Source organism: Calypte anna, chromosome 7 (genome assembly GCF_003957555.1).
Source record: "Calypte anna isolate BGI_N300 chromosome 7, bCalAnn1_v1.p, whole genome shotgun sequence".
In the NCBI taxonomy this organism is placed as follows: Eukaryota; Metazoa; Chordata; class Aves; order Apodiformes; family Trochilidae; genus Calypte; species Calypte anna.
In genome coordinates this window covers 5,208,624-5,236,512 of record NC_044253.1, presented here as the reverse complement: position 1 = coordinate 5,236,512, position 27,889 = coordinate 5,208,624, and the positions used below count along the sequence as shown (strand labels likewise).

Here is a 27,889-nt window from a genome sequence, read left to right as displayed (position 1 = left end):
GATTTCAGGCAACATCTGTAGTATCTGCAGCATCAGTTTAATACTAAATTACCTACCCAACTCAGATACTGTGTATTAAGAGAATGTTAAGAGAAATCAGTCTAGAAATTGTTTCTGTGTACAGGGATGCACTGAATTTCTCTTGGCCCTGGGACAAACCTTGGGACTACACACATGGATGAATGGTGAGAGCTTGTTAAGCTCTCAGAATAAAAAGGGCTGGAACAAGTTGGCTGGATACATCAAAACCCTTCTGTTTTTACTCTGATTATATGGTTATATTATTTTAATGTCCAGCGTTGTGTTCTCTTCAATGAAAAATAGCACTTGAGCTTAAGTTGCAAGTCATTCTGTGTTGAATATTCCCCTCTGGTAGTTAATACATCTCTCTCTAAGAGATTATGGCAGTAAAACTCTGCAGCAGTTATCACAGAGTCACTTATCCCATCTTAACTCCACTGGAATACAATCCTCTTCTGCATCTGTCAATAAAGTCTCAAGAGCTGATATTTACTATTTCTGTTAAGGCTTCTGTTTGTACCAAGTTTAAACCCCTTTTCACAGAGGAATAACAGAGATACTTAAAGCTGTTCTCTGAGGAAGGCTCTTGATATGCTAATTCCATGGACCAATTTGAGATGGATTTTTGCAATAATGTAATTACCTGAAAAAGCAGGTGACTTTGTTGAAGTTTACTGTCATGATTTACATATCAAAGTCTAGATATGGAACTTATTTTATCTTTGAAAACTTACCCATTATCAAACTGAGGTTAAAATAAAGGAATTCTCCAGCTTTTCAAACCCATATTTATGTGACAATATTAAAGCAACACTATAAAACCAATTACCCTACTGATCAGTTATATAGAAGGACATAATATTTGAGCACTAATGAGATAAGGTTTGGAAAACATTCTGAATAGGGAAGCACAATGAAAAAAGGAACTGCTTCAGAAACATAAATGAAAAGTGTTGAGGGTACATTCACATACATTCAGTCTGTGCATTTTCCACACACAGATTTGTAAAAAGCTTTGTATTGCTCAGATAAAGCACCTTCAAGGCACCTACCTGCACTGCAGAATTAGAGGAAAATGGTGTAGAATGAAAAACAATTTTTTCAATAATCCTGAACTAAGAGGCAGTGACTAGAAAGCACTCTGGCATAATGGTGAAACATGGATTTGAAAAGTATTTCACTACTTCAGAAAAATAATAGGAATTCTAAAACCATTTTATCTTTATCAGTTTAAACATGGACACGATGTCAAATCAGCTATGAAAAGTTCAACATCTGAACTATGAACAAGTCTCAAGGAAGTTTCTGTTCAGTTTTATGGGCCTGTAAAGAAAGTGTAGAAACCTGTAAGAAACTTTTAAAAATACCATAGTTGTGTTCTCTTATGTCAAAGCCTCAAATAGAAAGGAATTAGTTGCCATGTATACCATCTGAATAAAATCATTCTCATAAAGGCATTTTAGTTTACCAAACCAGCACATGTTATTATAGACAATCAGAACAAAAAAGTAAATCAAAAGAAATTTGTATCATCTTCAACTTTGATCACTTACTATCAAGCCACTGCTACTTTGCCTTCTCTCTCTGTCATGAAGTTTTCTGTAGAAAATCCCTCCTGGATTAAACTGAGTACTCCAAACAATCATGTCCCCTTGAAAATATGCATCCATTCCAGTTATCCTTGAATTATGTTCAATATGTGATATTTGCTGATGAGCATCACTGTAGTTGAATGGATATGCAAAACCCAGGATGTCAGTGTCATTAGCAACATAGAGAACTTGATCTTCAGAGCCTAGGGATTATTATAATGAAACAAAAATAAGGTAAATGTCAACTAATGCAAAAGCAGTGGTTTTCACTCAAGTAGCTTTTTGGTGTTTATATGATCTAATTTCTCATTTTTAAATTGTCTTCTGAGTACAGAGGACAGCAAAAACACTCACACTCTGGCCAATATTTGCAGCTCTTCAAATCCTGAGAGCAAAATGTATAATTTTGATCCTCCAAGCTCATACTCTGACACCCAAGACAGTATTTCAAGGAATAAGCAATATAAGAATTTGAATACCTTAAGCAGCCCTAAAAATTAAGGGATATTATACATTAAGCCTGTATGAGTTATTATATATTTTTCTACATGTTGAGTCTAGAAGGTCATAAATACATATATCAAAGGAACACAAACTTGCCAATCAGCAATATTTGAAATTGCTTGACTGGAAATTAGAAATGGAATGATCCTATCTTTAGTCAAGCTAGTGAAGTATTGAAATTGACTAAAACAAGAGCAAACTGGATCAAAGCTGTTACAGAGGATGTGGAGTTGTGGCTTATATTTCCTCTAGGCAGGAAATGTGCCCTCATCCCTGTGTTTTCATAATAAAAAAACAGCATTCATGGTAACCTTGTTAGTTCTCATGTCATGATCTGACTGGTTCTTCAGTATCAGGTGATGATGCTACATCCTAACTGATACAGGAAATTACTAATGAGCATTAATAAGATCCTCCCATGCTAAGTTTGCTTCAAGAAAACGTTAAGAGTGTTTGAAGAAACCTGACTGCCCCTGTCTAGCTCCCCTGCATGGGTGTACCTACATCCCTGAGGTGTGGTAAAAAGCAGGGAAAACTGGAATTATTGTGATTTAATCTGTTCTAGTGCCAGAACATGTGCCCACAGCATGTGAGTACTGGCCATGAGGTTCAGGTTGGGTACTGCTCATGGCTGTGCACCAAGTATGCCCAGAAATGTGCAAGAAGCCACATCTGACTTCAGCACTGGTTCCTCACTGCAGACCACAGTGTTAGTTCACACCAATATCTCATTATATTGAAGGTAAGAGCCTGGGATCAAATTTTCAGTTATTCAGATGCAGATCAATAAAGACTATTATCTTTCCTCAGGCAGCTGGAGGATTACTGCTTGACTCAGTTCTGAAATGATTTAAAAGGTACATAATACTGAGACCTCACTATTACCTCCATTTCGTGCAATACCTCTGCCTTGTGAAAGAAAGAAATAATATTTATGTGTGCATAGAATCACAGAATCATCTGGGTTGGAAAGCACCTCTGAGATCATCAAATCCAACCCTTGATCCACTACCACTGCAGTTACCAGCCCATGGCACTGAGTGCCACATTCAGTCTCAAAAACCTCCAGGGATGGAGAATACACACACACACACACACACACACACACCCTGGAGCAGCCCATTCCAATGCCTGATCACCCTCCTTGGAAAGAATTTCTTCCTAATATCCAACCTAAGCTTCCCTGGCAGAGCTTAAGCCCATGGCCTCTTGTCTGACTGAGAGCTGACTGGGAGCAGAGCCCGACACCCCCCCCGGCTCCAACCTCCTTTCAGGGAGTTGTAGAGAGTGATGAGGTCTCCCCTGAGCCTCCTCCTCAATATTGCATATTTCTTTATATTGCAATTCTTTACCTTCCCTGGTCTGTGACTGAGGCAGCTGATTTACATATTAGGTGACAATACATAGAAAAACTCCACCACAATTACTCATGATCCTTCTTAACAAGACAAAGCAGAACACATTAACTCCAAATGCTATTTAATTTATTCCTGAAATTCTAAACATGTGTCTAGGAAAGAGCTGATTCTTCTCTCACACTTCTATAGCTCCACCAGAATGCTTACGTGCTTGCTAATATCTCATATCTAGCTTTATTATTTTTGTATATATTTTTGTGAGCAGAGACAGATGGAGTTGTAATTGGACTTCTATATAAAGTAGAGAAGTGGTAAGAATTTAAATAGAGAGAAATCCGAGTGAGTTTGAGAATTATTACTGTGCACTACTTAAGAACTATTTACCTAAAAATAAAGTGTATGTGCAACACATCAGTGTTCCAACTATGTACATAACAAATGATTCAGTAGTCAGTCAATTTTCATTTTTACAGCCTTACCTTTTGCTATGCAACTGTTGTTCCTCTCCTTATAATTTTTCTCACATGCACATTTGTAGGACCCTTTAACATTATTGCACTGTTGGGAGCAGGCACCAAAGACCATACATTCATTGATATCTATGAAGAAAAAAAATTATATATAAACACCTACAGTTTAATACACCACTATTTCACACTTTCAGAACATCATGGAACAAAGCAGATGAACAAAAGAAAATAATAAGCATTAGTATATCTTGCAACAGTAAAATGAAACCTTCTGCAATTATCATGAACTTTATTTCTGCTGCAACCAACATATCTCAGAAAGATATTATTTTATATTATTTATATTTTTAATATTTTTTATTTTATATTATTTTTATTTTATTATATTTATTTAGATTCTTTTACATTATTTCTCCAACATTCTTCAATCAACCTGTTCTCATGAGAGCCTGAAATCAGCTTTGAGAATGAAGATGTCTTTTATGTTATCTCCAACATTTCTATCTCTGTTACAGTCTGAACTACACGATCACCTCTTACTGGAAAAACTCCTGTGCAGCCTCTTTTTGCCTGAGGAGACAAACAATGAAGCTTTTGTATGCAAGAATCTATTCACTCTGATAGTCCCACTGAAGCAATCTCCTCTTTTTCTGTGTTACTGCCCACCAATAAGAAACTAATTCAATGGCCATTCTTTGAGAAAGTAGATTTATCTTATCTGCTCACCAACTCTTTCATTATAACAACTATGGGGTTTTTTCTGACCAGTGTGTCACCATAAATATTAAGACTACATTTTCTAAGGTATTTTACTCTTCCAGTGTATTTCCCTTCCAGTTTTTAGTTTTATGCATTCATTGTTTTAAGCATCTCAAAATATTTTTATATTGGTGTTCTTATATTTCAGCTGAAACACCAAATCAATTGCTCAGCTAAATTAGCTTTAAACTATAAAATCATTTAATGGCCTGACCTGAACCCTGAACCTTTTTTACATTCATAAGCAGCACTCATTTTTGACAACCTCTCCAGGTAAAATGCATAAATCCTTTAAATTTTTTCATTTTTTTTTTTTTTTTTTTCCACCTTTTTTTTCCCTTTTCTTTTTCTCTTTCCTTTTTTTTTTTTTTCTTTATTGCTTGATCCCATAGTTTTTACACAACTTTTTCTCTGCAAAAAGAAGTAATCTGCTCCAGCATAAAAAAATTGACTATGCAGTTAACTTTTAATACATGATGATGGAATGAGATGTTGGAATGGAATAGGAGGATGGAAGAGAACTTTACCTTCACATTGTCTGTTCCTCTTGTTTCTCTGAAATCCAGGTTTACACTGGCACAGTAGGGATGTTTTTGTTTGATTACAGTATGCATCATCTCCACAAGGATTCACATTATCATCACATGTATATTCAGTGACACCTAAACATAAACCAAATCTCTAAAAAAAAAACCCTAGTAGATTTATTTAAACTGTTAAAACTGAGATCTAAAGCAACAACAATAAATAATATCACAAATTTATCTTTCTGCTAAAAAAGCATCAAGGTCAATTTTAAACAAATATATGACATTCCTGTGTTTACCTACATATGCATAGAACTTGACTATTTAATTGAGATAGTTTATTTTACATCAATAATTCATTAATAAGTTTATCTTGCTGCAGGTAAGAAATAAAATGCAATCAACATGTAAGTAAACTACTTAAAAAACCTCAAGAACAACTGTAAAATCTACAACCTGATAAAATTTGCTTTCCTCTAGTTGTATGTCAAATAGAATTATATCTTTTTTAATTAAAAAAAACCCAACAACACTTCAGTTAACTTGTCTGTTGATGAATAGGTTTTGCATGAGTGAAATTCTCAGTTAATTATGTATTTTCTCCTACTATCATGAGAAGGTATCTATCTGGGAAGCCAAACTCACTTATTTTGCAGTCTTGCTCATCTGAACCATCTCCACAGTCATCAAACCAATCGCACTGCAGCTCCATGGGAATACATTTCTTGTTATTACAAGCAAACTCATCTTTTTTACATGGTCTTGCTTTATATGTGATCCTATCTATATAATTACAAATGAAGAAGAGAAAAACAAATCAGTATTTAAGAGTCTTCAATTATTTTAGACGCATACAAATGGGAACTACCAGGCAGCATTAAGCAACTGCAAATTAATTCAAGCTTCATTTCTTGCAGTTTCAAATTGTGATTCACTAACTTCCAGTTAAGCTTTACTGAAGGACAAGCAGAATTCTCTAAAATTTGCCTTTAAGTGGTTTTCTTTGATCTCAATGCCTTGAAAGGTAACATCACCTACCACAGTGATCTTCATCTGAGTTATCACCACAGTCATCAACCTCATTGCAAATCTGCTCAGGTCGCAGACAAACCCTGTTGTTTCTGCATCTGTATGGTCTTGTTGGAGGACATGGAAACTTCACTGTATATTAAAAAAAAAAGAATCAGCTGTTACCCAGCTGGTATTCTTGAGCTTTCTTTAATGTCTCCTCATCAAAGCAATAAGCAGGTGGGGGAACCCAGTTGTACTTGACATATGAATGGTACTTGATTTTAACTTCTGGGATTTAGTGGAATAAGACTTGACCAGTGTTCACAGAATAAGTAGTTCATTTGGGGAATGGAAGTATTGGGTGTGATAAGCCTAATTACATTTCTTTTTGAAAAACAGTAAATATGACAGAAATAAAAGAAAAGGAGGATATTTAATGATGATCAGTAGTTCAATGTAGAAGTAACTTTTACCATCTGTGCACTTCCTACAAAGAGATGTTTTTCTCATGAATATATCTGAAATCACATGAGCAGCAATAACAACAGAAAACTAAATTCTAGAATGCAAGTTAGTCTTCTAAAAATCAAATAAAGAAAACTTAGACATATGTGTCCTTATACACTTACATATACATGTAATTTCTTACTTTACTACATGGAAATCACTGAAAAATTGAACGTCATACCACACATTTCAGCAGCTTCATCAGAGTTATCTCCACAGTCATCCTCGCCATCACAAACCCAAAAATGTAGTTTGCAGAGGGAATTGTTGCACAAAAATTCATCAGCTCTACATATATTTCCCCCTGGAGGGATGAAGAGACAAAAGGAAAAAAATAAAATGAAATAAAAAAAGAATATAAATTCTTGATAAAATCAGTCCCACCACTTATAACACATTAGCTGCAGAAAATAACACACATGGCATAACTAAATGTACAAGTTCTAGATGATAGGGACTTTGCCTGGGGAGGCAAAGAAATATACACTTAAAAATCTCTTTCTTGACCTCTGACTTTCTTTTCATGACTACTAGACGGGAATTACCTGGTTGGCCTGACTAGAAATGGCAGATGTCAAAGCCACTGACACCTCCCCAGCCAGGTGTGTTCCCCTTGCATTTAGGAAATGCTTAAACTTTTTTTCTGTCTGTAACTTCCCTTGCTGCTGATACCTTTTAGAGCACATCAGTAATTTCTGCTGGTAGAGAACAGAACAAATCAGAGGACAGGAACCTGGTCTAACTTTTGAAAGGCCACTTGGGTCCAGGTTGGTTTCATGGGAATGTCTGATCCTCCCCCTATTCCTACTCCCATTTTCTGAGCCACACATCGTGTACAGAAGGGACAAAGTGATTGCAGTCCCTTAGCCATGGGGTAACATTTTTTTTATTTTTTTTTTTCTCCTCAAGAGTAATAGGTTTGGGCAGGCTTTAGATGTCCCCATCAACTACAAACTCTGCAATTAGGGAGGATCCAGCAATGTAGGCACAGAATTGGTGAGACTGGGTGACCTCTAACAGCCTCTTCCTTTATGTAACTTCTGAAATTTCTCATTAGGATATTTACTGAACACAGATGCAGCAAGAATAAAACCTGCTAGGTAACTTTAGTATTGATTGATCTCTAAATCCCCTAACAAAATGGAACAGAGAGTGAGAGAAAATGTTTAAGGCTGGAGTGCTCAAAGCTTTAAAACTGGTTCAAGTTCAATCCAGTTGTAGTAAGTGTAGCAGCAAGAAGGGATTTTGTTTCAAAGTATAAAATTTACCACTACCAATCAGTGAAGTTAGGGAAACTTCTTGAAATTAATTTTCTACATAACACATGTTTATGGTAACTGGGTCTCCAGTTTTCTGAGAGGAGTAGAGTATGAAAGAAGCAAACCTGTGTATCTGCAGAGGAGGAAACTGCAATTTGATATAAACCCCATCCTAATCTTTAGATCAGGCTCCAGTGGCTTCTCACTTATTCATTCAGTGCCCTACTCACAGCCCATTAAAATCAACAGAAGGCTATAAAGAGTTCAGAATGATTTAATTTTTTTTCCAGAAAATTAATTTGCATGAAATACCCACCCTGCAAGAGGATGTTGGGAACTCTCACATTATGTTACTAAATATAATTCACTCCCATTGAACATATAAACACATGAACATTAACAGAAATAGTCTTTATTAGCATACAATGAAAAATATCTAAAATGCAAGCATTCTTCATGCTGAAAGACATAAGTATAAATAATTCTTTGTGTAATCACAATAAAACTATAATTCTAGTTGTATTATAAGATTGAAAATATCCATATTTATAAATATGCACAGTTGGCTACAGATAAATACTTCAGAGATTGTTTAGAATGCTGTAGAATAAAACTCCATTTGTGTTTGCTATGTTTCCAAAGAGGGAAAAATTAGTTATCTGTAAGATAAACTGGCATTTGTTTCATGTGATTGCTCTGCCTGCCATAGTTCCTTTACAGAACAGATTTCTCCAGTGGAAACCATAATTGTGACATAAATACGAAGTATTATAGCAATAACCAAACAGGCAAAAGGCTTCTTATTGCATTACAGACAATTTGCAGTTCACAGAAGCTCCATTTTGCTATCTAAAGAATAATGGGGCCTTCAGATAAAATAAGTTTGCTACTACTTACTTACACCTCATTGGTTTTTAAAGAAATACAGTGCAGATATCTTAAAAGAAGTTTCAAAATGGACCAGAAGATTTTTTTTAAAACGTTGTTATCTCAGTATTCTCAAAACAATTATTTCTTTAACACTTCCAAATATGATGCTTTTGCATCTAAAAGTCTCTGGAACATTTTCCTCTTTTCTTCATTTTCTGATCTCCCTTTCAAGCCTCATCATTGCATGTAACTTCCTCTTTTTTCCTAGTGGCAAGTGTTAGTAGACTTCTCATAGGAGAAGGGAAGGATTTTTTTTTTACTCCACAATTGTTTGCATCATCTCTGATTCTTACTTATCATTGCAGTGCATTATGATGCTTTTGATGATACAGACACATGTCATTGTAGAGGAGTAACACACAGAACTATCCACTTTAAAGGAAAGAAGAAAAGTCTGGAAAAAATAAGAAGCTGACAAAATTTAAAGTGAAATTTTGCTTTTTAAAAAAATTAACTGAGAGTCCTGTGTTTGTCACAATTATTGGATTCCAATACTTACTAGGAATTTTGTGTAGAACAGAACACTGTTACTACCTGGTAGCTGAAGCACGTTTAGAATAAACGAGAAATAAAGACTTGCATGGTCTTACCCACAGAAGGAATACCACAGGAAACTCATTTAATGATGTTTAATTGAAGACATCTTTGCAATTAAATGTATGTGTGTGTGTATATATATATATAGTGTATATAAATCTATGTGAATGCTCAATTGAAAAATACTAGAAGTACATTTGTGAATTTGCAGCAAGTGTGAGAATTAGACTACAGATGTATTTCTCAAAAACATATTTTAAAGCTTAATCATAAGCATGGAAGTCTGAGTGTAGTTTTTAGCTTCTTGTGAATCAAGTTTCGTGCATAGTTCTGCTCTCTAAGGAGAGTGAGAATTTAAAATCTGGTTTTATGAGTTTTGGTTAGTTGCAACATTTCATCTCCATGGAAATAAATAGAAAACTGGAGTCTTAAGATTACTTATTTAGCAATTTTTCATTGTATTTCACAGCCTTGTAATTTATTGTTGCCTATAAAACTGTAAAATAACTGGACTTATTACTGATTTCTCTGATGAGACAGAAGATGCTTCCAGTAAGAACACAGCCTTGTGATCCTCAGGGAATGAAATGTGAAGGAAGAACAATGAGCTGTGCTGGAAACAAACTAAGTTTTGCTTCATCCTTCAAATAGCTTGTAAAGCTGCTATACTGCCTTTCCTGAAAGAGGTCACAGAGCATTTATTTCATCCCTGAGAATGGCCAGGGTACCACTAACTTACAATGTCTGTTAATAAAAACTCAATAAAATGAGCCTTTTAATGAAAAGTATCTCTTGCCTTGGTCACAATTTTCTTCATCACTGCCATCCACACAGTCATGGATCCCATCACAAAGCCACCTGACAGGGATACAGTAGGCTTTATTTCTGCATCGAAACTGATCTTCTTTGCACTCTGTTACACAATCCATCTGTGTGAACACAAACATGAAGGGAGTATTACTGAACTAGAACAACAACATACTCAAAAAAAAAAAAACCCCAAAAAACCAACAAAATTTATGCATCAGAGCCAGCCCTGGATATGACAGAGTTAGTGCCCTTTGGCTCATTTCCATATTGGTCAGGACAAGAAAAATCCAGAGTGTGGATCCCTGTGGCTCAGGGATCCTTTGGTCCCTAACTACCCTTAAAACTCTGAGAAATAACAACCAATTTGGTCTTTTTTCTTCAACTTGTTGACAAAGGTGGTGTTTTTCCTTTACCAACAGTATAACATGTAGGATACTCACGGCATGACAGCCCACAGAGAGTGATGCACCTTCTAGGACTAGATTAGATTAATATAGAGGACAGAGAAAGACAAATGTGACACAAACTCATCCAAACTGACAGGAGGGTGCAGACCCTGTAACAAACTCCCCCAGAACCAAGCTGAGGTTTTGACTTTAAAGGAAACACATTTGCCTGCTCCAAATGGGAACACAGAGCAAACAAACATCACTCGAGGCAGCTTCCAGGGAACCAAAATCATGAGGTTGAGTTACTTGAAAAAAATTAAATGGGTGCAAAAACTGTTCTCCCTTTTAGTCACATTCAGCTGTAAAAGCATTTAGAAAAATTCATGTTAGTCAGAAAAAACAAACAACAGATATTTGTCAGCTACCTCATCAGATCCATCAGCGCAGTCAAACTCTCCATTGCATTTCAAAGAAGCAGAAATGCAGCCTCCACTGGCACACACGTACTCACTTGAAGAGCAGGTTGGAGATGCTGGTTACAAACACATATTTTAGCATTAAGAAAAAGAAAATTTATAAATTAAGCTGCTTTATAATTCATGTTCTCATCTGGTTAACATCATCAGCAACCACGTATTTGTCGCTGACCAGAACTTTTACAAATGTTCATAAAGTACTTCATAAAACTTTGTTACATCCTAAATAAAATGTATAATGATAGTAAATATGTAGTAGCAATGGTTACTACACACGTATATAAATACATTCATAGAATGACTATTTTAAAAATTGCATATTTTAAAATGAGCCTTAGGGTTTAAGGTAAAGCTTATAAATGCTTATAATTAAATATGCTAAATTTATCAGGTATGAGGAATGGTTTGTATATTATTACAAGTAAATAAATGCATAATAATGAGTTTATTTAAAATCGTGATGGATACTTTTATTTCATTGGGAATGAGGGGTATTTTGTCATAGGCTTCCATCAGCTGCACCCATCTAGCTTACAAAAAGTCTAGCAATTCCTGCAAAACCAAACAACTATATTTTCCATGACAGTAATAAGGAAATAAAACAATAACATCACAAATAATAATGTGCTAGAGAAAACTTTTGCATGAGGACTAGTAAAAAATGAATGAATGCCACAAAGCAAAAAAAACTGACTTCAGTAACATGCCAAGAATTGCTGCTCCTTTCAAAGTTTAATTTTATAAGCTGAGTATACATTACCAAATTATATTTCAATATAATTAAATACTATTCCCCCAACAAGCTTCATATTGCATAGCTGTACATAAGGAGTAGGAAGACAAAAATACAGATTCCTTTGCACTCCTACCTTCTCTCAGTGCACAAGGAATCTTGATTTACTGATTTATTTTCTCCTTGTTTCATTCTAATTTATTCCTCACTCCTTTCTGTTTTATTTCTCAGCATTACTTAAAGCAATACCTGGCTCACAATTTTTCTCATCATCCCCAAGTTTGCAGTCTTCATGTCCATCACATTTCCATTTTGCTGAAATGCACTGACCATTGGAGCACTGGAACTGATCTCTTGAGCAGCCTGTTTCACAATACCTCTGGTACAATAAAAATAATGAGTATACAAGAGCAAGAGTTTAATAGAAATATTGGCAATGCAACCAGTTACAGCCTACACTCCTCCACACTATAAAAACACACTAATGCCTTGTGAATTAAAATATATTTATAGATATGATTCATGAAAGGTGGCTTGCATCCTCTTAAGGTAGGAAGCAATTTGAGATCCACCACTGGCAGGAAAGAACTCAATTATCCATTGAGCTTCTGCTACACAACAAACCCTACACTGTTTTCTCAAAAAAACATACAAAGCAACCCAAATCACTGCTGTGTGTACAAAAAGTGGTTCCCCACACAGGACACAAAATATCTCCAGGATGGGAAGAGTTCCAGATCACTGCTAAGCCAAAAAATGTAGATAACTGTTAAATATTTATTCGCATGTTCTCTGTTTGGGATATCTCTATCAACATGTTGAGTTTTAATTTAGTAGAGACATTTGCATACTGGGATTCATGTGTAGAATTCTTATTGCTGTTTTTTAACATATTCATATATGGGAATCTATTCTTGGGTACTATAAACTAATCAGTTTCTAAACAAATAATTTCCTGGAAGAAGCCTACCTCATCTGAGCCATCTGCACAGTCATAGTCCCCATCACACCAGAATCTTGCTGAAACACAGTCTCCATTTGCACAAAGAAAGTCTTTCAAAGTGCATGTTTGAGGCTCTAAATAAAGAGAAGTAAGAATCCTATGTTTATTAGCATTTCCATAAATTTTATTTTATATATATAATCCCCCAATCGAACAATGTAAGACTATAACAAAATCAAACCCACTAAATAGCAAATTATAAAGACTTGTTCTCTGTAAGATTTTGTTTCATTACAGTTTATGACTAAATATTCCTATAAAAAGATAGTCATAAAAATATTTCCATTTCAGTTCTACAAAATTTCTTTGGATAATAACATGAGCCTGACTGTAATATTTATTTTAAATAATGAATACTACTACAGGTTTTGTGAGATATGTACTACAGACTTGAAATTAATTTTGTACTTCTTACCATCTGAGAAAGAAAAATAAAGATAAGGACAAGGATATCATCTTAGGGAAAAAAGAAGGAAGATTTTTGACATAATCTAAAGAGCTCACAGATGAGCAGGAGACACAAAAGACTGAAATTTAAGTGGGATTTTTCATGATAAATGGGGATGTTTGCCCACAAAACATACAAAAAAAGAAACAAAAAGTAGGGAGGTCTGAAGTAATTTTAAAAAGGTGGACACAACAAAGGGGAAGAGTTGACAGAAATTTCAAGGTACAACAAATCAAATGTTAGCTTTTAGGTGTATTCCTTGATTATACATATACTAATACTTTTTTTCAAAGCAAAAGCTGGTTCTATATATGTTAGTAAATCACTGACATTTGATTCTTTCTGTAGTCAGCAGGCCAGGATTAGGAAGTTCAAGACAAACATGAGAAATTAGGTGAAGGAAATAATTTGTGGGAGAAGTCATTCACCCTCAAATAAGCATTTGTCATGTTTCGATACTAATTTGCAAAATATAAGCAAATACATTTCCTGTACTGCTAATGAATTATTTATAAACTGAGATTTGATTCTAGAAAAATGTTCACAATGGGCTAACTCCTCAATTCTCTGTTTGCAAGAAATATTTCTTCTGCTGCAGGAATCCATCTCTGTGATTTACATATGAACACGGAAGAGTACTTTCCCATCAGTGCTCAGACTGTAAATGAAAGGAAGGAGTATTAATAGACTTCTTTATAACCAAAGAAGGGAAGCATCTTTCAGCTTCTGCTTCACATAAAACACTCTTTCCTGAGAACAGCATTTTTTGATTATTAGAAAGAATTTTATTTGAATCACAGTACATTAGATGATCGACTTCCTTCACGTTTTAAAGTCTAAAAATAATCTGTAGTGCCAACAGACATTTGTCATCAGCATAAATGGCAGCAAGAGAAGGATCTAATGAGAAACTTTTAAAATTATTTCACATTTTGGCTTCTATTTTGCATTTAATATGCACAGCTATTGCACTAGGTCATGAATTGAAAAGATTTTTAGGACACTGATGTAGTGATTCACAAGTCTAAGAGCGGAAAAATGCTATACCTTACTTAGAATAGATTATAAAGTTCAAACTGTTCAAATCTTTGCTTCTTGTGAGATTCTTTTCTCTTGTAACAGCTATTAGAAAGCAAACTTCTACAGAAACTGATTTGTATAATAGGAAGGGTGGGACTTCCATGTAGAAAACCAAGTATCAGCAATACAAACACTGAGAGGAGCACCTCAACCAAAAGGAGTTCAAAGAGTACGAGGAGCCCTCGATTCATCCCAGCATCTGTCTGCAGATCACAAAGATGGAAAGGAATTAGGGGACAGATCTAGGCCATACTTTCTTGTGATGAATCAGTGTTCATCTACTACTAGATGGTTATTTTGGAGCTGAAAGATTCGAACAAGACAAGTCAAGATCATCCAGTATGATGCATCCACATAACAACACAGAACCACCATCATCTTGATGTCCTGGGTTGACCCTGGAGGGCAGCTGATCCCCACACAGCTGCACTTCCACCAAGTGTAAAAACTTTTGGATTGAGTTAAAGACATCCTAATAGTAAAACAAAAGCTGTATGCACAAAAGAAAAGCCAAATAATTCATTCACTACTTCCAACCAGCAGGCTGCTTTAAGTGCCTCCAGGAAAGCAGTTTCATCACCTGCACCTGTCTTGGGAAGAGAAATGCTCTAACTCTGAACATCCCTCCCCTTCCTTCCTCTTTTTCCATTTTTTTATTGCTGAGTGTGACACCATACAGAATATCCTTTTGCTCAGTCGGGGTCACCTGTCCCTGCTGTGTCCCCTCCCAGCTTCTTCTGCACCCCCATCCTGCTCACTGCTGAGGCAGACTGGGAAGCAGAGGAAGGAAAGAGGAGGAAAAAACCAAATCCACCCATCCTCCATTACAACACTGCTGAAAACAGAAACATGGACCAGCCTGCAGAATAAATGTCCCTAAAGAAAAGATAATTAAGGTGGTCATGGGTGGGTTTTTTTTCCTATATTTAATGTGGCACTGAAAGCAGATCTTCCTTCTGTATTATTTTTCAATAACTTCACATTGTATTTCACCAAAACAAAGTTCTATGTTAATCTAGGCATAACACAGTGTACATAAAAGAAGAAACTTTTGGTACACATAAGTTTTCATTCTAAATTAGCTCTTGGCTAGCACTGGCACAGAACTTTTAGAAAACAGACACTACCCACTGTTTGACTTGCACCAAATCAGTGCAGTCTTAAGGAATGTTAAGAATGTGAATTTACAGCACTGTCCACTCAAAATGTATTCAAGATGACAATTTGAGGTAGTCCAGTTTAGATTCCTTCAAAATGCTGGTCTAAAACATTTTCATATGAACATAAGCTAATTGCTAGATCTCATTGTATTTGGGATACAAACTTATTCCTGGACAAAATTAAATAATCTCTTTTCTTGACTACTGGAAGGAGCAACAAAACAACCTTGAGAAGATTCTCTAGCAACAGCAATAGTTTTAGACTGACTGAATTAATGTCTTTTTACAGCATTATTAAATTTGCTTTGCTTCAAAGTTTACAGTGTATTATATGTTCTTTAATTACATTCAATAAAATATTACTGGTGCCTTCTTTTCAGTAGGAATAAGTCACTACTACGGATTTTTTCTTTTTAGAAGTTCACTGGAAGAGAAAATAAATCTTTTCCTAGTTTCCCCTCCAAAAAGATAGGAACTAAGACGAGTGAAAAAACATTCTATTTTGCTTAGTGCTAACTCAGCATGGTCCCAACTCTTACATACCTGGGAGGATGCAAATATAGTCAAAGAACAATAGACTAAGATAAACAGAGTTAAAATAATGAAGTCATAACAGGCACAGCTATTTGCATAAAACCATTAATAATTTTTCCCACTGCTATGTGGTGTTTTAACATGCATTCTGTTTCACTTCTGGTAACTTCACCAGGATGCTGTGTGTGCATGCAAAGAAACTCCACAGAGAAATGTAAAATACCTGAGCTGAATTTCTATCGTTTCAATGAGTTCATTCTGCATTCCTGGGAAACAACTCATTTCCTGATAGAGTTGCCTGACAAGCCCTTTGTATATTCATGTATGTTATGAAAAACTTATAATGTGCAATGTAATACATTTTGTCAAATGCTTTTGAATTTCTAATTTTGTTCAGGGTTGTTTCGTTACACTTGTGGAATAAAGTGGCTTGCCAGGGTATAAAGAATTTTATACATCTATTTCAAACAACTGAACAGCATTTTGTACTTGCCCAGCTCTTCCACTATTTTGAATTGCAGAGCTGTGTCAGCCTACTGTACTTCATTTAAACATCAGAATATGAGATTCAAGAGTTGGAAGTGAAGAATGCATTGGACAAGCAAAAGAAAATGGAAAATTGAGCTAACATAAATGTCAATTCACCAGTTCTAGCCCTTAGTTTGATGCACTGGCTGTGACTGGGAGCTCACTAATTCAGATTTCCTTATCTCTAAGTCAAGAGAACCACCAAGAACTGAATATATACCTTAATTAACTGATTTGAACGAAAAGATAGCAAGTGAAAAAAATAATAGTAAAAAAAATTAATAGATAATTGCTCTCTGATTATGTCTCATTATTTGAACTTGTATTATGATAATTCTTAAATTAAAGAAAAAAATTATAAATAATGGGTGACAAATAAGCCCCACTTCTCACACATCAGATTTCAAATAATGCCTGTTCCTTATTTTATTAACAGCAACAAATATTTATGGTAGTTGTTTAGTTTTTTTTTTTTTTAATTTTCAGATTTCCAGGAGATTTTAAAAAGCAGAATGGAGATGAACATCACCATACCAAAACTCTGTCTCTTTCTTGATTTTCACATTATAATAAGACATCAAAAAATAATTTCTTGGTACTTTAATATAACAAAAAATGAAAATCTCACTAGCACTAATAATTAATTCTTAACTAATACCCTCCACAAAATTAAGAAAGCTTTTGCAACTTAACCTCCTTGTGAGGTAGAAAAATAAATAGTTCTGAGTGACTCTGAGCCACATGACATTTTCCCCTTCAGATGAAACACTTGCATATGAACTCACAACATTTTCAAATGTCCATAGTGATTAAAGGCAGACAAATCCACTTTAATTTTAAGCAGCATGAGCTTCAGACATCCTGTACCTGTGGACACCACAGGACACCACAGGAGAGAGGGGCAGATAGCACATACTCAGCCTCAGAATTCCCAATTTATTATGTTTTCTAGGTTATTACCTTGATACTAAATATACATTCATGATAATCAGGTATATGCATTTCAGATTATCTAAAAAAAAATGTTACTAATTTCTTGAAGCTCTAAGAACAAAAGAAAAAAAACAGGAATTGTCAAAAGAGAGAAGGCACTTAAGAACTATTTGTGGAATTTCCCTCTTGAAATATATTACAGAGACAAAGAATAGGAGACAAAACCATTAAGAGTTTGTGATTTTTTCTTTAGAACCAGAGCAAAAACAATTTACTGGAAGTGGTATCACAGAGATTAGGCTGGCATTCCAGTTCCTCATGGGCAGAAGAGAATGAGGGTAACTGAGAAGAGCAACATCCTCTTCTTCATGTGACAAAGTATTATAGAAAAGGACTTGTGCTACAAATCATTTCAGGAATATAATGACTGTGATGGGCAGACAGTGTGTGCTCAAACCTGATTGTTACAGGTTTTTCACTTGATCACTGAGCAGTTTTTTCTGATTCTTATCTAGAGGTAAGAAATGCAACTTATTGACAGAAGTAAACTAATTGTAATCTAATTTTTTAATTAATTGAGAAGTCATAGGTCAGGTATTGCTGCACAGCTAATTACAGCTCTTTATGCTAAGGAGCAAAACTGGAGAATCTCAGCAAGGCACATTTTCAGTTCTGGTCAATCCATTTTCAACAGATCAGGTGGCAGTGTATAAAAACATACATATGCCATGTTAATACCATTAAAAAGTTTCTTCTTCTATGTTGATAAATTGACTGCACTCGTTATAAAAGGTACTTAGGTAAAAGTTACTTACTACAGTTTTCTTCATCAGAATTATCACCACAATCATTTTGGCTGTCACATCTCCAGTGATCTGGAATACAGTTGTTGTTTTTGCACTGGAACTCATGAGGCCCACAGGTTTTTTTATCTGTAATTAAGATGAACATCATGTGCATCATTGCAGACATAGACTGAAAATAAACAGTGACATGACAATATTCCTGGATCCATGTAAGAAAGAGCAATCATATATAGTTAAATTTTACTTTCAGAAATACTTTCTCATACTATATTCTTTAAGATTCCATTTATTCAGATATGCTCATAAATTTGATGATAAAATTAAATTATGGCCTGTAAATACTGTAAAAAAGATGAAATTCATAAGGAGTCACAATCTAGTTTAAAGAGAGAGCATTATTACACTGAATTTCCAAAACTGAATGGACTTTTCATTGGATTTATCTGCAAGATTGCTTTACAAAAATCAGATCATAGTGAAGTATAAGAACATTGGAGAATATGCAAAATATGTAGTTCTCAGAACTTCTAATTGCATATAGAGATTTAAGACTAATCACACCTGACAGAAAACATTTTGATTTATATTTTCACCTTCTGATGTTCTGGATTAGGAATTTCTATAAAATAAAACATTATAAAGCACATAATGCTGAACTGACACTGATTTTCTTCACACAGGGTATTTTCCATGAGCTTCCCTGCTTACAAAGCAGCACTGTAGGAGAATCCTCTTGGAAATGCATGAACACCATGAGCTCCTCCAACAGGAAGGAGCTGCCTCCACTTTTTATTTATATTTTGTATTTCTGGAGTAATTCTTTCAGGTTGTAAGGACTGAGATGAAATGAAGCAAATTTAAAATCAGTGACATTTTCTTTGGGAAAAAAAAAAAAAAAAAAGAAAGTAGGCTTTGTAAAAACATATTTAAAATTACATGTCACTTTGATGACATTTCAATAGAACCTCTTCAAATTTCCATTATGCTATTTCATAGCATGTCAGTTCAGACTTCATACTGCTATTATGACACCTTGCTGGGTTCTAAAAATGGACAGGCTGAAGGATTGAAACCCAATCTTAAATCAACCTGCTTTTTCTGTCTGTTAAACTGAAAGCACTGTGAATTAGATCTGATGCTCCAGCCTAAGCTGCTGCTTTTCCTGTCTTGTTTTAAGTGTGGTTCTGGAACCAGAGTGGTAAAAAACCCCCACGTTTGAATGTCAAGAAGGCAGAAGTAAATGGTACTGTAACTTAGTTCCATATACTCAAAAAAAAAAAAGGTAAATACAGCACTGCTATTGCCTTTTGCATTTGTCCTTATTCTCTGCCCTTACTGTGACTTGAGAACTTAAGCAAAAACTTAAACATTTAACATTACAAGACATAAAATCATCCCTCTCCCTGAAAATAAGACACTTGTATTTTTGTTCTGTATCTCTGCAAAATGATCAAGATTCAAATCAGGAATACAACCTATATTTATTAAAGTACTTCTAGCAAAGTCTACAATCTCAAGTTAACATATCTGCTCACACAATGAGTCCTGTATTTTATTTATTTCTCCACACTCAATAGAAATACCAAGATCTGATCAGCAATACACAGAAGCCAGAGATTACATCCCTTCATTTTAGCTATGTCCTAGGATGAAGAGAACATGCAATATATCTTTTCTTATTCTTCATAAAGAATTATCTATTTCTCATTGCTAAATCCATTTTCTGACATTGTCTCTGTACACTGGTAAAGAAAGGTTGGATTTCTTTCCTCTAATTTATCCATGTGTAGTCTAACCTTATGATAACCACTTCAATATTAACAAAATATTGTGAAAGGCTCTCTCACTTCTTCACAAATATGAAAGCTTTATTTTTCAGTTGGATTGACTGCTCTCTCATAGCAGCTGAAAATTCACCATGTTTAACATGTCAAAATTGCTTCTCTGTGTTTCCTTCTTCATGTTAAGGAGTCCTGAGGAAAACCAGGCTACTAGAACTAAGATATAAAAAGCAGAAGAATTGGGAAAGGTGTGCAACAAATGCCTGGTTTCAAATCTTTACCTGACTCAAAGGAAATAGTGCAAGACCTTACTTTTTGAATTATGAAAAGCCCACATTTTGTCATTGCTGTCCTCACCACTAAGTAACTTTCTATTTTGCTGAACTGGGGATGTTTTTAAAATGTGAAAGTCCAAACAGAAAGAAAACAAAGTAGTGAGTACTGATGACTATTTCCATATTTCTCTCTTCATATTATTATGAAAAGTCAGTAGCCTACTGCAAGAGGTGAAGGGCTCCTTTCAGATAGATGTGTGAGTGCCTGAGGTGGGTGCTGGTGGGTTGGGGTTCATATTCTGTGCACACTGAACTAAGATTGTATTTTAGAAGCAATTCTAAATTACCACAAAGAAAAGATGAAGGCTTACAAGGAAAACCAAACCAAACCCAACCCCAAACTATTACAGAGGCACCCACTTAAAAACATTATGATGCAAATATCAATCCCTATGAAGTAATCCACCACTTTTCCACTAATTTAATTACATTGACATTTAGAGATTTTGAGTCCCTAGATGTGCATGTTTGTGCATTTCTGTGTCTGTGTGTGAAAGCCTGAGAGGGATGGAATCCAAAACAAGTCTTGAACTCTTTTGAATGAGGTTCAACGAGCTATTCTAGAGCTTGCCAGGCTGGCACTGATGCTGGATACAGGAAATTATCAGCCTGTTGAAGGAAGTTTAAGTTTATATAATGCATCCTTCAAACACCTCAAGGAATATATTTTTCATCATAAAAAAAACCTGCCTGCTTTGACTCTAGGCTAAAATTAATACTTAAAAAGCAAGGAAGCAGAAAGCATTCTTACTGCTGTGACGCACTAAGCTAATAAAAGACCCAAAATACATATAACCTTTAAAGCAGATTATAAACGCTTCCCAAGACCACACACAGCTTTCTTCAGCTTCTACCTCAAACAGGGCCTTTAGTGATGATGTATTTAAGTAGTATTTAAGTTTAAGTATTTAAATTAGTATTTAAATTGTGCGTAAGGCTTACCAGAGTTGAATGGCTTTTTCACTTGCCTGGACAGAAAGCATGAACTAACTCTACCTACTGTTCTTTGGAAAGCACCATACACTCATTAATAAGCACACATTTCCTAATTCTGCTTTAATTGTCTGAGCCTGAAATTAACCACAGAAGATTAAATGCATTCAGACTAAAATTTACTCAATTTATCTCTGATAGCACACAGTAGCAAATGTTGACTAAGGAAAATACACGACTATGGAGCACTTGAGCAAAAAAAGAGATTATCCTTTTTACAAGTTTTGCATTGTAAGCATTTCAGAAATGAACTATAAATGCTAACAAGTTACTACTAGCACCAACATATGCAGATCTTTATGCTACTTTGCTTGCAGCTTTAGAATTTAATTCTATCAAATTTGGCTCATAAAAATAAACATCTTTAAATTAAAAAAAAAACACAACTACCAATGCAGAAGACCAAACTGTGTTCAAACTACTGCTATAATAAGGTCATGTAAACATACTGCAAATGCTAAAATTACAGAAAACTTCAAAATGTAATTAAAACCATCCTGTTCTTGTCAAATCTTAGCTGTTCTGAGTGGCACAGGGACTGGGAACAGAGATAAATTTTCCTGCCTCCTTCAAGCCAAAAAGCAAAAGCATTGTATACAGTGAACAGATTTAAAAAAAAAAAATCAGAGGTAGCTTTTCAGGGAAGGTGTAATTAAGGTGTGGAAAGTCTTGTTCGTGCAGTTGGGAAAGCTTTAAGAGGTTAAAGAGAACCAAAATCCATCGAGGGGTTTTGTGTATATTTGACTCAAAATAGCTGAGCCTCAAGGTGTTAGAGGCTGGAAGAGAATCCCAGGGATGTTCCATTACAGATCTGCTTTGCTCACCTATTCTTCCCTAGAAACTGGCTTTCTAGCCACTGCCAGGGACAGAATAAAAGGCAGAGTCTTAAATACCAATCAGCATAAACAGTTGTACAAACAAAACTATTTGGGATTGCACATGTTACACCTCTGTCCTATTTAACTGTTTGAGTAATTTGGATTTTCTAATTTGCATTTACTGTTTTTTCAAGTGAAATGCTTTGTGGACAGCAACTTCTCTCCACTTGCCATGATTATTTAGTTTCCCCTTTTGGCAATTCTTGCATTTTCAGAGTTGAGGAAGAGTCCAGTCTCCTAGACATATTTACCAGCTCAGAGATTTCCACATATGTGCTTGTGTCAATGGTTTGAAACATATCCAAGGAAATCTGAATCTTTCAGTGCCTTGTTCTTGATTGCAGCCTGTAGTCCTGGTACTCTTGACCCAGTGGTAGCATAAACTTCTCCAGACTCATGTGTTCCATCAAATATTTATTGATTAATAATGGCCATCTTTGAATGTTCTGTACAATTATGTGTCCTGTTCTCTTCTATATCAGAACATTTTTCATCCTTTTCCTTTACAGACTGGTCTTCAAGCTCCCACAACTTTTTCTGCACTTGGTGAGTGAACCTTTTGAACTGACATTCATGTCCAAAGATTTTTCCCTTGATCCTGACCAACTCATTTTGACTTTGGTTATCTGTAATCCATTTTCCCAGGTGGAATATGGTATTTATTATTTTCTTTCATTTATGACAAAAGAGCTGATTCAGTACTTTTCAACAATGCAAGCAAAGACTATGAACAACTACGACTGGTATGGTGTGGATTTTTCTCCAAGTAATGATGAAGAGCAGCTCCAAACCCCCTCACAATGAAAAACCTGCTTAGTTATTTTCAACTTTCTATGAATACTGTGTAGCAGGAAGAGCCTTTCTTGCTCCTGAGGCTCGACGAGCTGCTGGCTTCTCCATTGCCTTGCATCAGAATGAGCTGAGCTTCTCTCTGTGGGTGTGTGTCCCACCTTTATTGGCCCCCTGGTAATAGGGGCCTGCCCTAACCAGGCACAGGTGGACTCACACCCACTCTTTGGCAACTCGAGGCACCTGGTTTATCTTGTTTCTCTACATTTCCCCCCCCCCTTTTTTTTTTTCCTTACAGCAAAGCTTTCCCAGTTTGCCCTATCTTACAAACATTTTACAGGATTTTTACACATCTTTTTTTGACTGACACAAACATACACTTATAGCTTACAGGATTTAACCCTAGCTTAAGACACAAACATACAGGATTTTTATACATTTACAAACATACACTTATACACTTATAGCTTACGGGATTTGACCCTAGCTTCTCACACTGCTACAGCCTAGGCAAACCGTTCAATGTCAGCCCAGGCACTTTTCACAAAGTCTCTGCCTTTCCAACTTGAGTTGTTCTTCTCCCTCCTGTATCTGCTCTTCTCTTGGCTTCCCTCTGCTCAGGGGTTTCCAATCCAAAGAGCTTGCTGGTCATACCTTTCGGGGAGAGTGTTAGCCCAGGCACTTTTTCAAATCAGGGAGAATGTTCCTGTTGCCAGCTCCTCACACTGCTGCTTCTTTAGACGTCTGTATGTTGCCCACATTCTCCACCAAATGTAGCGGGAGGAGCCTTTCTTGCTCCTGAGGCTCAACGAGCTGCTGGCCTCTCCATTGCCTCACACAAGAGTGAGCTTCTCTCTGTGGGTGTGTGTCCCACCTTTATTGGCCCCCTGGTAATAGGGGGCCTGTCCTAACCAGGCACAGGTGGACTCACACCCACTCTTTGGCAACTCGAGGCACCTGGTTTATCTTGTTTCTCTACAATAGTGTCTTAGTAAAATCATAGAATCATATAATAATTTGGGTTAGAAGGGACCTCTTAAGGTCACCTTGTCCAAGATATTTTTTTTCTTTGAGGGGGAAAAAATCAGATATTGATAGTTTTAACTGCTTCTGAATAATATTAATCATAATAATAACAATATATACAGTTCATCAGTTCCTTTTGCTATTTTTTTCAACAACATCAAGCTAGAATAATATATTCAAAGCCACTGGCATACTCACCACAGTTTGCTTCATCAGACCCATCAGCACAATCTGGGTCTTCATCACATACCCACAGTTTGGAAATGCAGTGTTTTGTTGTTTTACACTGGAAATGGTCTGGAGAGCAACTGTTTTCAGCTGTAATAAAAGGATTCCACATTAAATTAGAAATTTCTGCTAATACTAAAAAAAAAAAAAAAAGTTGTTTCTTCAGAAATGCAGTATCTCTACTATCATATAACATTTGTAAGAAAGCAGCATTCAGGTTTATATTGTTTATTAGTTTGTATTCTGGACTGGCCTGTAAGCAAGCTATTTGTGATCAGACATGTAAGGATTTTTTTAGAGAAAAGCTCATGCACAAGCAGCATCAAATTGTTCTAAACTCAATTGAACATAGTTGAAAACCAGTATGATCTGTTCTCTGATCATGTTTTTCCACATGAATGTTTTTCCACTTTTACCTAGGGAACTCCAAAAGAGTTTTAACAAACTGTCCTATATCTGATGAAAAGCCATTTGCTCCCTGACATGATCACTCTTGTTTCTTGGGTTTGGGAAGATGAAAAATTCTTGGTTTGTTAAAACTTGGTGTAATATTTCTTTCACTGTCACCTTTCAATATATAAATTTACAGTGCTGGAATTAAAAAGCATTTAACTTGGCTATGCTGCTAGCTATACTTATAAAAAATAACGCTGATTTTCAGCTAGGACACCTCACCAGGGGATTCCAAAATGCTTTACAAAACAGAGTAATTACCTCCATTTTACATACAGAAAGTCTCAAGTATTGAATGTGACCTTTTCAAGGTCACTTGAAATATTAAAAAAAAAAAAAAAAAAAAAAAAAAGAAAAAATTAAAAGCAAGAAAAAAACACTGGTAGAGCTGTAAAAAAGCTCTATATTCCACAGATCTTGGTCCAGTGAAATTAGAACAAAACAGATAATCTCATCTGTCTTGTGACAGGAGCCCAGGTCCTACTTAAACCTCCCCTATTTGTCATCTCCCCAAATTCCCAAACTAAAGAGTTTTCAGAAGCCACAAATGAGGTTTTATTAAAACTAGCACACTTACATTTCTTAAGAGAGAAGCTAATAAAGTCTTGGTAAGACAGAACATAAATAAAAAATGTGTATCAGTAACCTCCTTTACTCCTCACAGGGTCTTTGCAGGTGGGTTGATGGCTGAGTTTCAGACAAGTCAGAAGCTTTTTTCATGTCTCACAGACCATCCCACCCCCACTAAGCCCTTGGAATTTTTCAACTCCATCACCACTGATCCTGACTTTCCCTCTCCCACAGACTCTGCTGCTCTGATTTTATTTCACTTCTGTAGCTACACCTCAAGGTTTTGGGAACCTTCCATACTCCATGTGCAGATCTCCCTTATTTTCCACAGGACTTTACCTGGGCCCATTTAGTTTTTAAAGAAATATATGATATTGTCTGGTAGAAGCTACAACAGCTCTGTTGAGCTGTTTGGAAGTCAGCCATTAAACAGGGCCACTAACAAAACATTTAAGTCCTTAACAAGCCTTCCTTTGGACATCTTTGCAGAAAGGCAGCATATAAAAACTTCAAGAAAGCTAATTCAGAAAATAGGAATAAATATCTTAGATCAGTAGTAGATCTAATTAATGAATTGAGTGAAGGATAGTGAAGCATTTCAAGACAGCACCATTATTTTAATCAAAAAATGATCAAAGACACAAGTTCTTAAATAAATTTTGATTCTAAACCTGAAAATATTTTCTCTGTCTCCAGGAGTGGGAATGAATTTAAGTAAGATGTATTAAAAGCTGAGTAAATGGAAATCAAATTACACAGGCAAATTAATAAAGAAGTTCCCAGAGGAAAGGGAACAGAAAAAGTAGAAAAGTCCACAGAGAAAGGATCTCCATCTTTTGCAATAAAAGACAAAGAAAAATATCTTTTTCCATTGAAATACATTGCTGCAAGGCATGACAGATGAAAGCCTCAAGAAGATGAGTAATTTGTGAGGTGGTTAAGAGTAAAGTGAATGTTTCAGCCTAAGTCAGAAACCCAATTAAATGTTTGAAATTAATTGTTTACCCCCCCTTTTCATTGCAATGACTTTAAAACTTGAAGTTAATAAATGGCATTTTAGTTTATTCTCTTGTAGGCAAAGCATTGTACATTAAACCAGCCCATGAATTACCTGTTTCACATGTTCTTTAATTTATTTTACAAAAAGGGGGCTTACAGTATTTTACTTTGGTTTCCTGTTTAAGATCAGCTGCAATTCTGAGAGTGAAATTCTCTGAACAAAACTTACGACAGTCTCTTTCATCTTCTTCATCACCACAGTCATCCTGTCCATTGCACCTCAGATTTATTGGAATACACTTCTGATTCTTTGTGCACTTGAACTGGCCTGACAGGCACACGTGTGTGTCTGTGAGTTAAAAACATAAAATATCAAATTAAAAGATTAATAGCTCAAGTTTTAACGATTTAAAAATATAAATGAGTTTCCTTTCAAAATTTAAGGCATGGCATTTAAATCAGTTTAGCATCTTTCTGAAGTCTATGATATATATATACGACCACTTACCACAGTTCAATTCATCTGAGTTGTCCCCACAATCATTCTCTCCATCACAGATAAAGGCTGGAAGAGCACAAAGTCCAGTTCCACACTGAAAACGTCCTGGCTGACATCTGAATTCAGCTGCAAAAAAAGAACACAGCTTATCAATACTATCAGGGGAATTGCTGAAGTATCAATACTGCTGTGCTTGCTCTATGGACAAAAGAACTTATAAACCTTGCCTGTAGAATCTCAGTCTGAGTAGATCTTAGTAACTAAAATGAACACTAAATGCAAAATTAATTTCAAAGACTAAGATTTTTAATTTTGTAACTATGCTTAAATCTTACTAATGAGAGAGTACAACCTTCTAAAGGCTCATGCTTACTATTAGCTCAAAGACTTTCAATTTAGGATATACACACTTCAGCTCAAGTCTGCATCAAAGAAACTCACTATTTGGAAACAAATTCCATTTCCCATGAAAGTTCTAACACTGTTCCTTCTCATACCCACTGCCAACTGAGTGACTGAGTAGTTATGCACTTCTAGAGTAATATTCTCTATTAATCCAGAGTAGATTAAAATGTCATCTTTTGTAGTATGATTACACATATTAAAAATTGCTTTAAAGACCTCTGCAGGAAAACAAAACAAAAAACCAAAACAATTGTCTGACTTCTATAGATTACCATAGTATTATTAACATATTCAGTGACTGGGATCATCAACAGAGATTGATTTCTGTTTACAAATCCAGTCCAATAAAAGGGGCTTTTCTAACAAATAAACTTGCAGTCAGCTGATATCACAGCAACAAGCCTTTGACATAATAAAATACCATCAGAACAGACTTGCAGTTGTCTACAATTCAGTAGGTGAGTACTATGGTAACCTACTATTTGTACTATGTATCTTCAGGATAAGGTGTCAAAGCTACCCAGGATGCATGAAAAATATTCAGACTGGAACGATGAA

General features: G+C 35.5%; 1 protein-coding gene across 1 annotated transcript in view; it reads right to left on the bottom strand.

Moving 5' to 3' along the window:
* Positions 1-27,889, bottom strand: part of LRP1B (LDL receptor related protein 1B) — a 637,314-nt gene that overhangs the window by 49,573 nt on the left and 559,852 nt on the right. Inside the window, exons 65-78 of the mRNA XM_030454074.1 lie at positions 26,936-27,052; positions 26,657-26,776; positions 24,376-24,495; positions 18,385-18,501; positions 12,854-12,960; positions 12,133-12,262; positions 11,100-11,206; positions 10,272-10,404; positions 6,931-7,053; positions 6,270-6,392; positions 5,877-6,014; positions 5,232-5,366; positions 3,955-4,074; positions 1,575-1,816 (exon numbers count right to left, since the gene is read on the bottom strand). Of these exons, the coding sequence (XP_030309934.1) occupies positions 1,575-1,816; positions 3,955-4,074; positions 5,232-5,366; positions 5,877-6,014; positions 6,270-6,392; positions 6,931-7,053; positions 10,272-10,404; positions 11,100-11,206; positions 12,133-12,262; positions 12,854-12,960; positions 18,385-18,501; positions 24,376-24,495; positions 26,657-26,776; positions 26,936-27,052 (1,832 nt within the window). The remainder of the gene's footprint in view (positions 1-1,574; positions 1,817-3,954; positions 4,075-5,231; positions 5,367-5,876; positions 6,015-6,269; positions 6,393-6,930; positions 7,054-10,271; positions 10,405-11,099; positions 11,207-12,132; positions 12,263-12,853; positions 12,961-18,384; positions 18,502-24,375; positions 24,496-26,656; positions 26,777-26,935; positions 27,053-27,889) is intronic.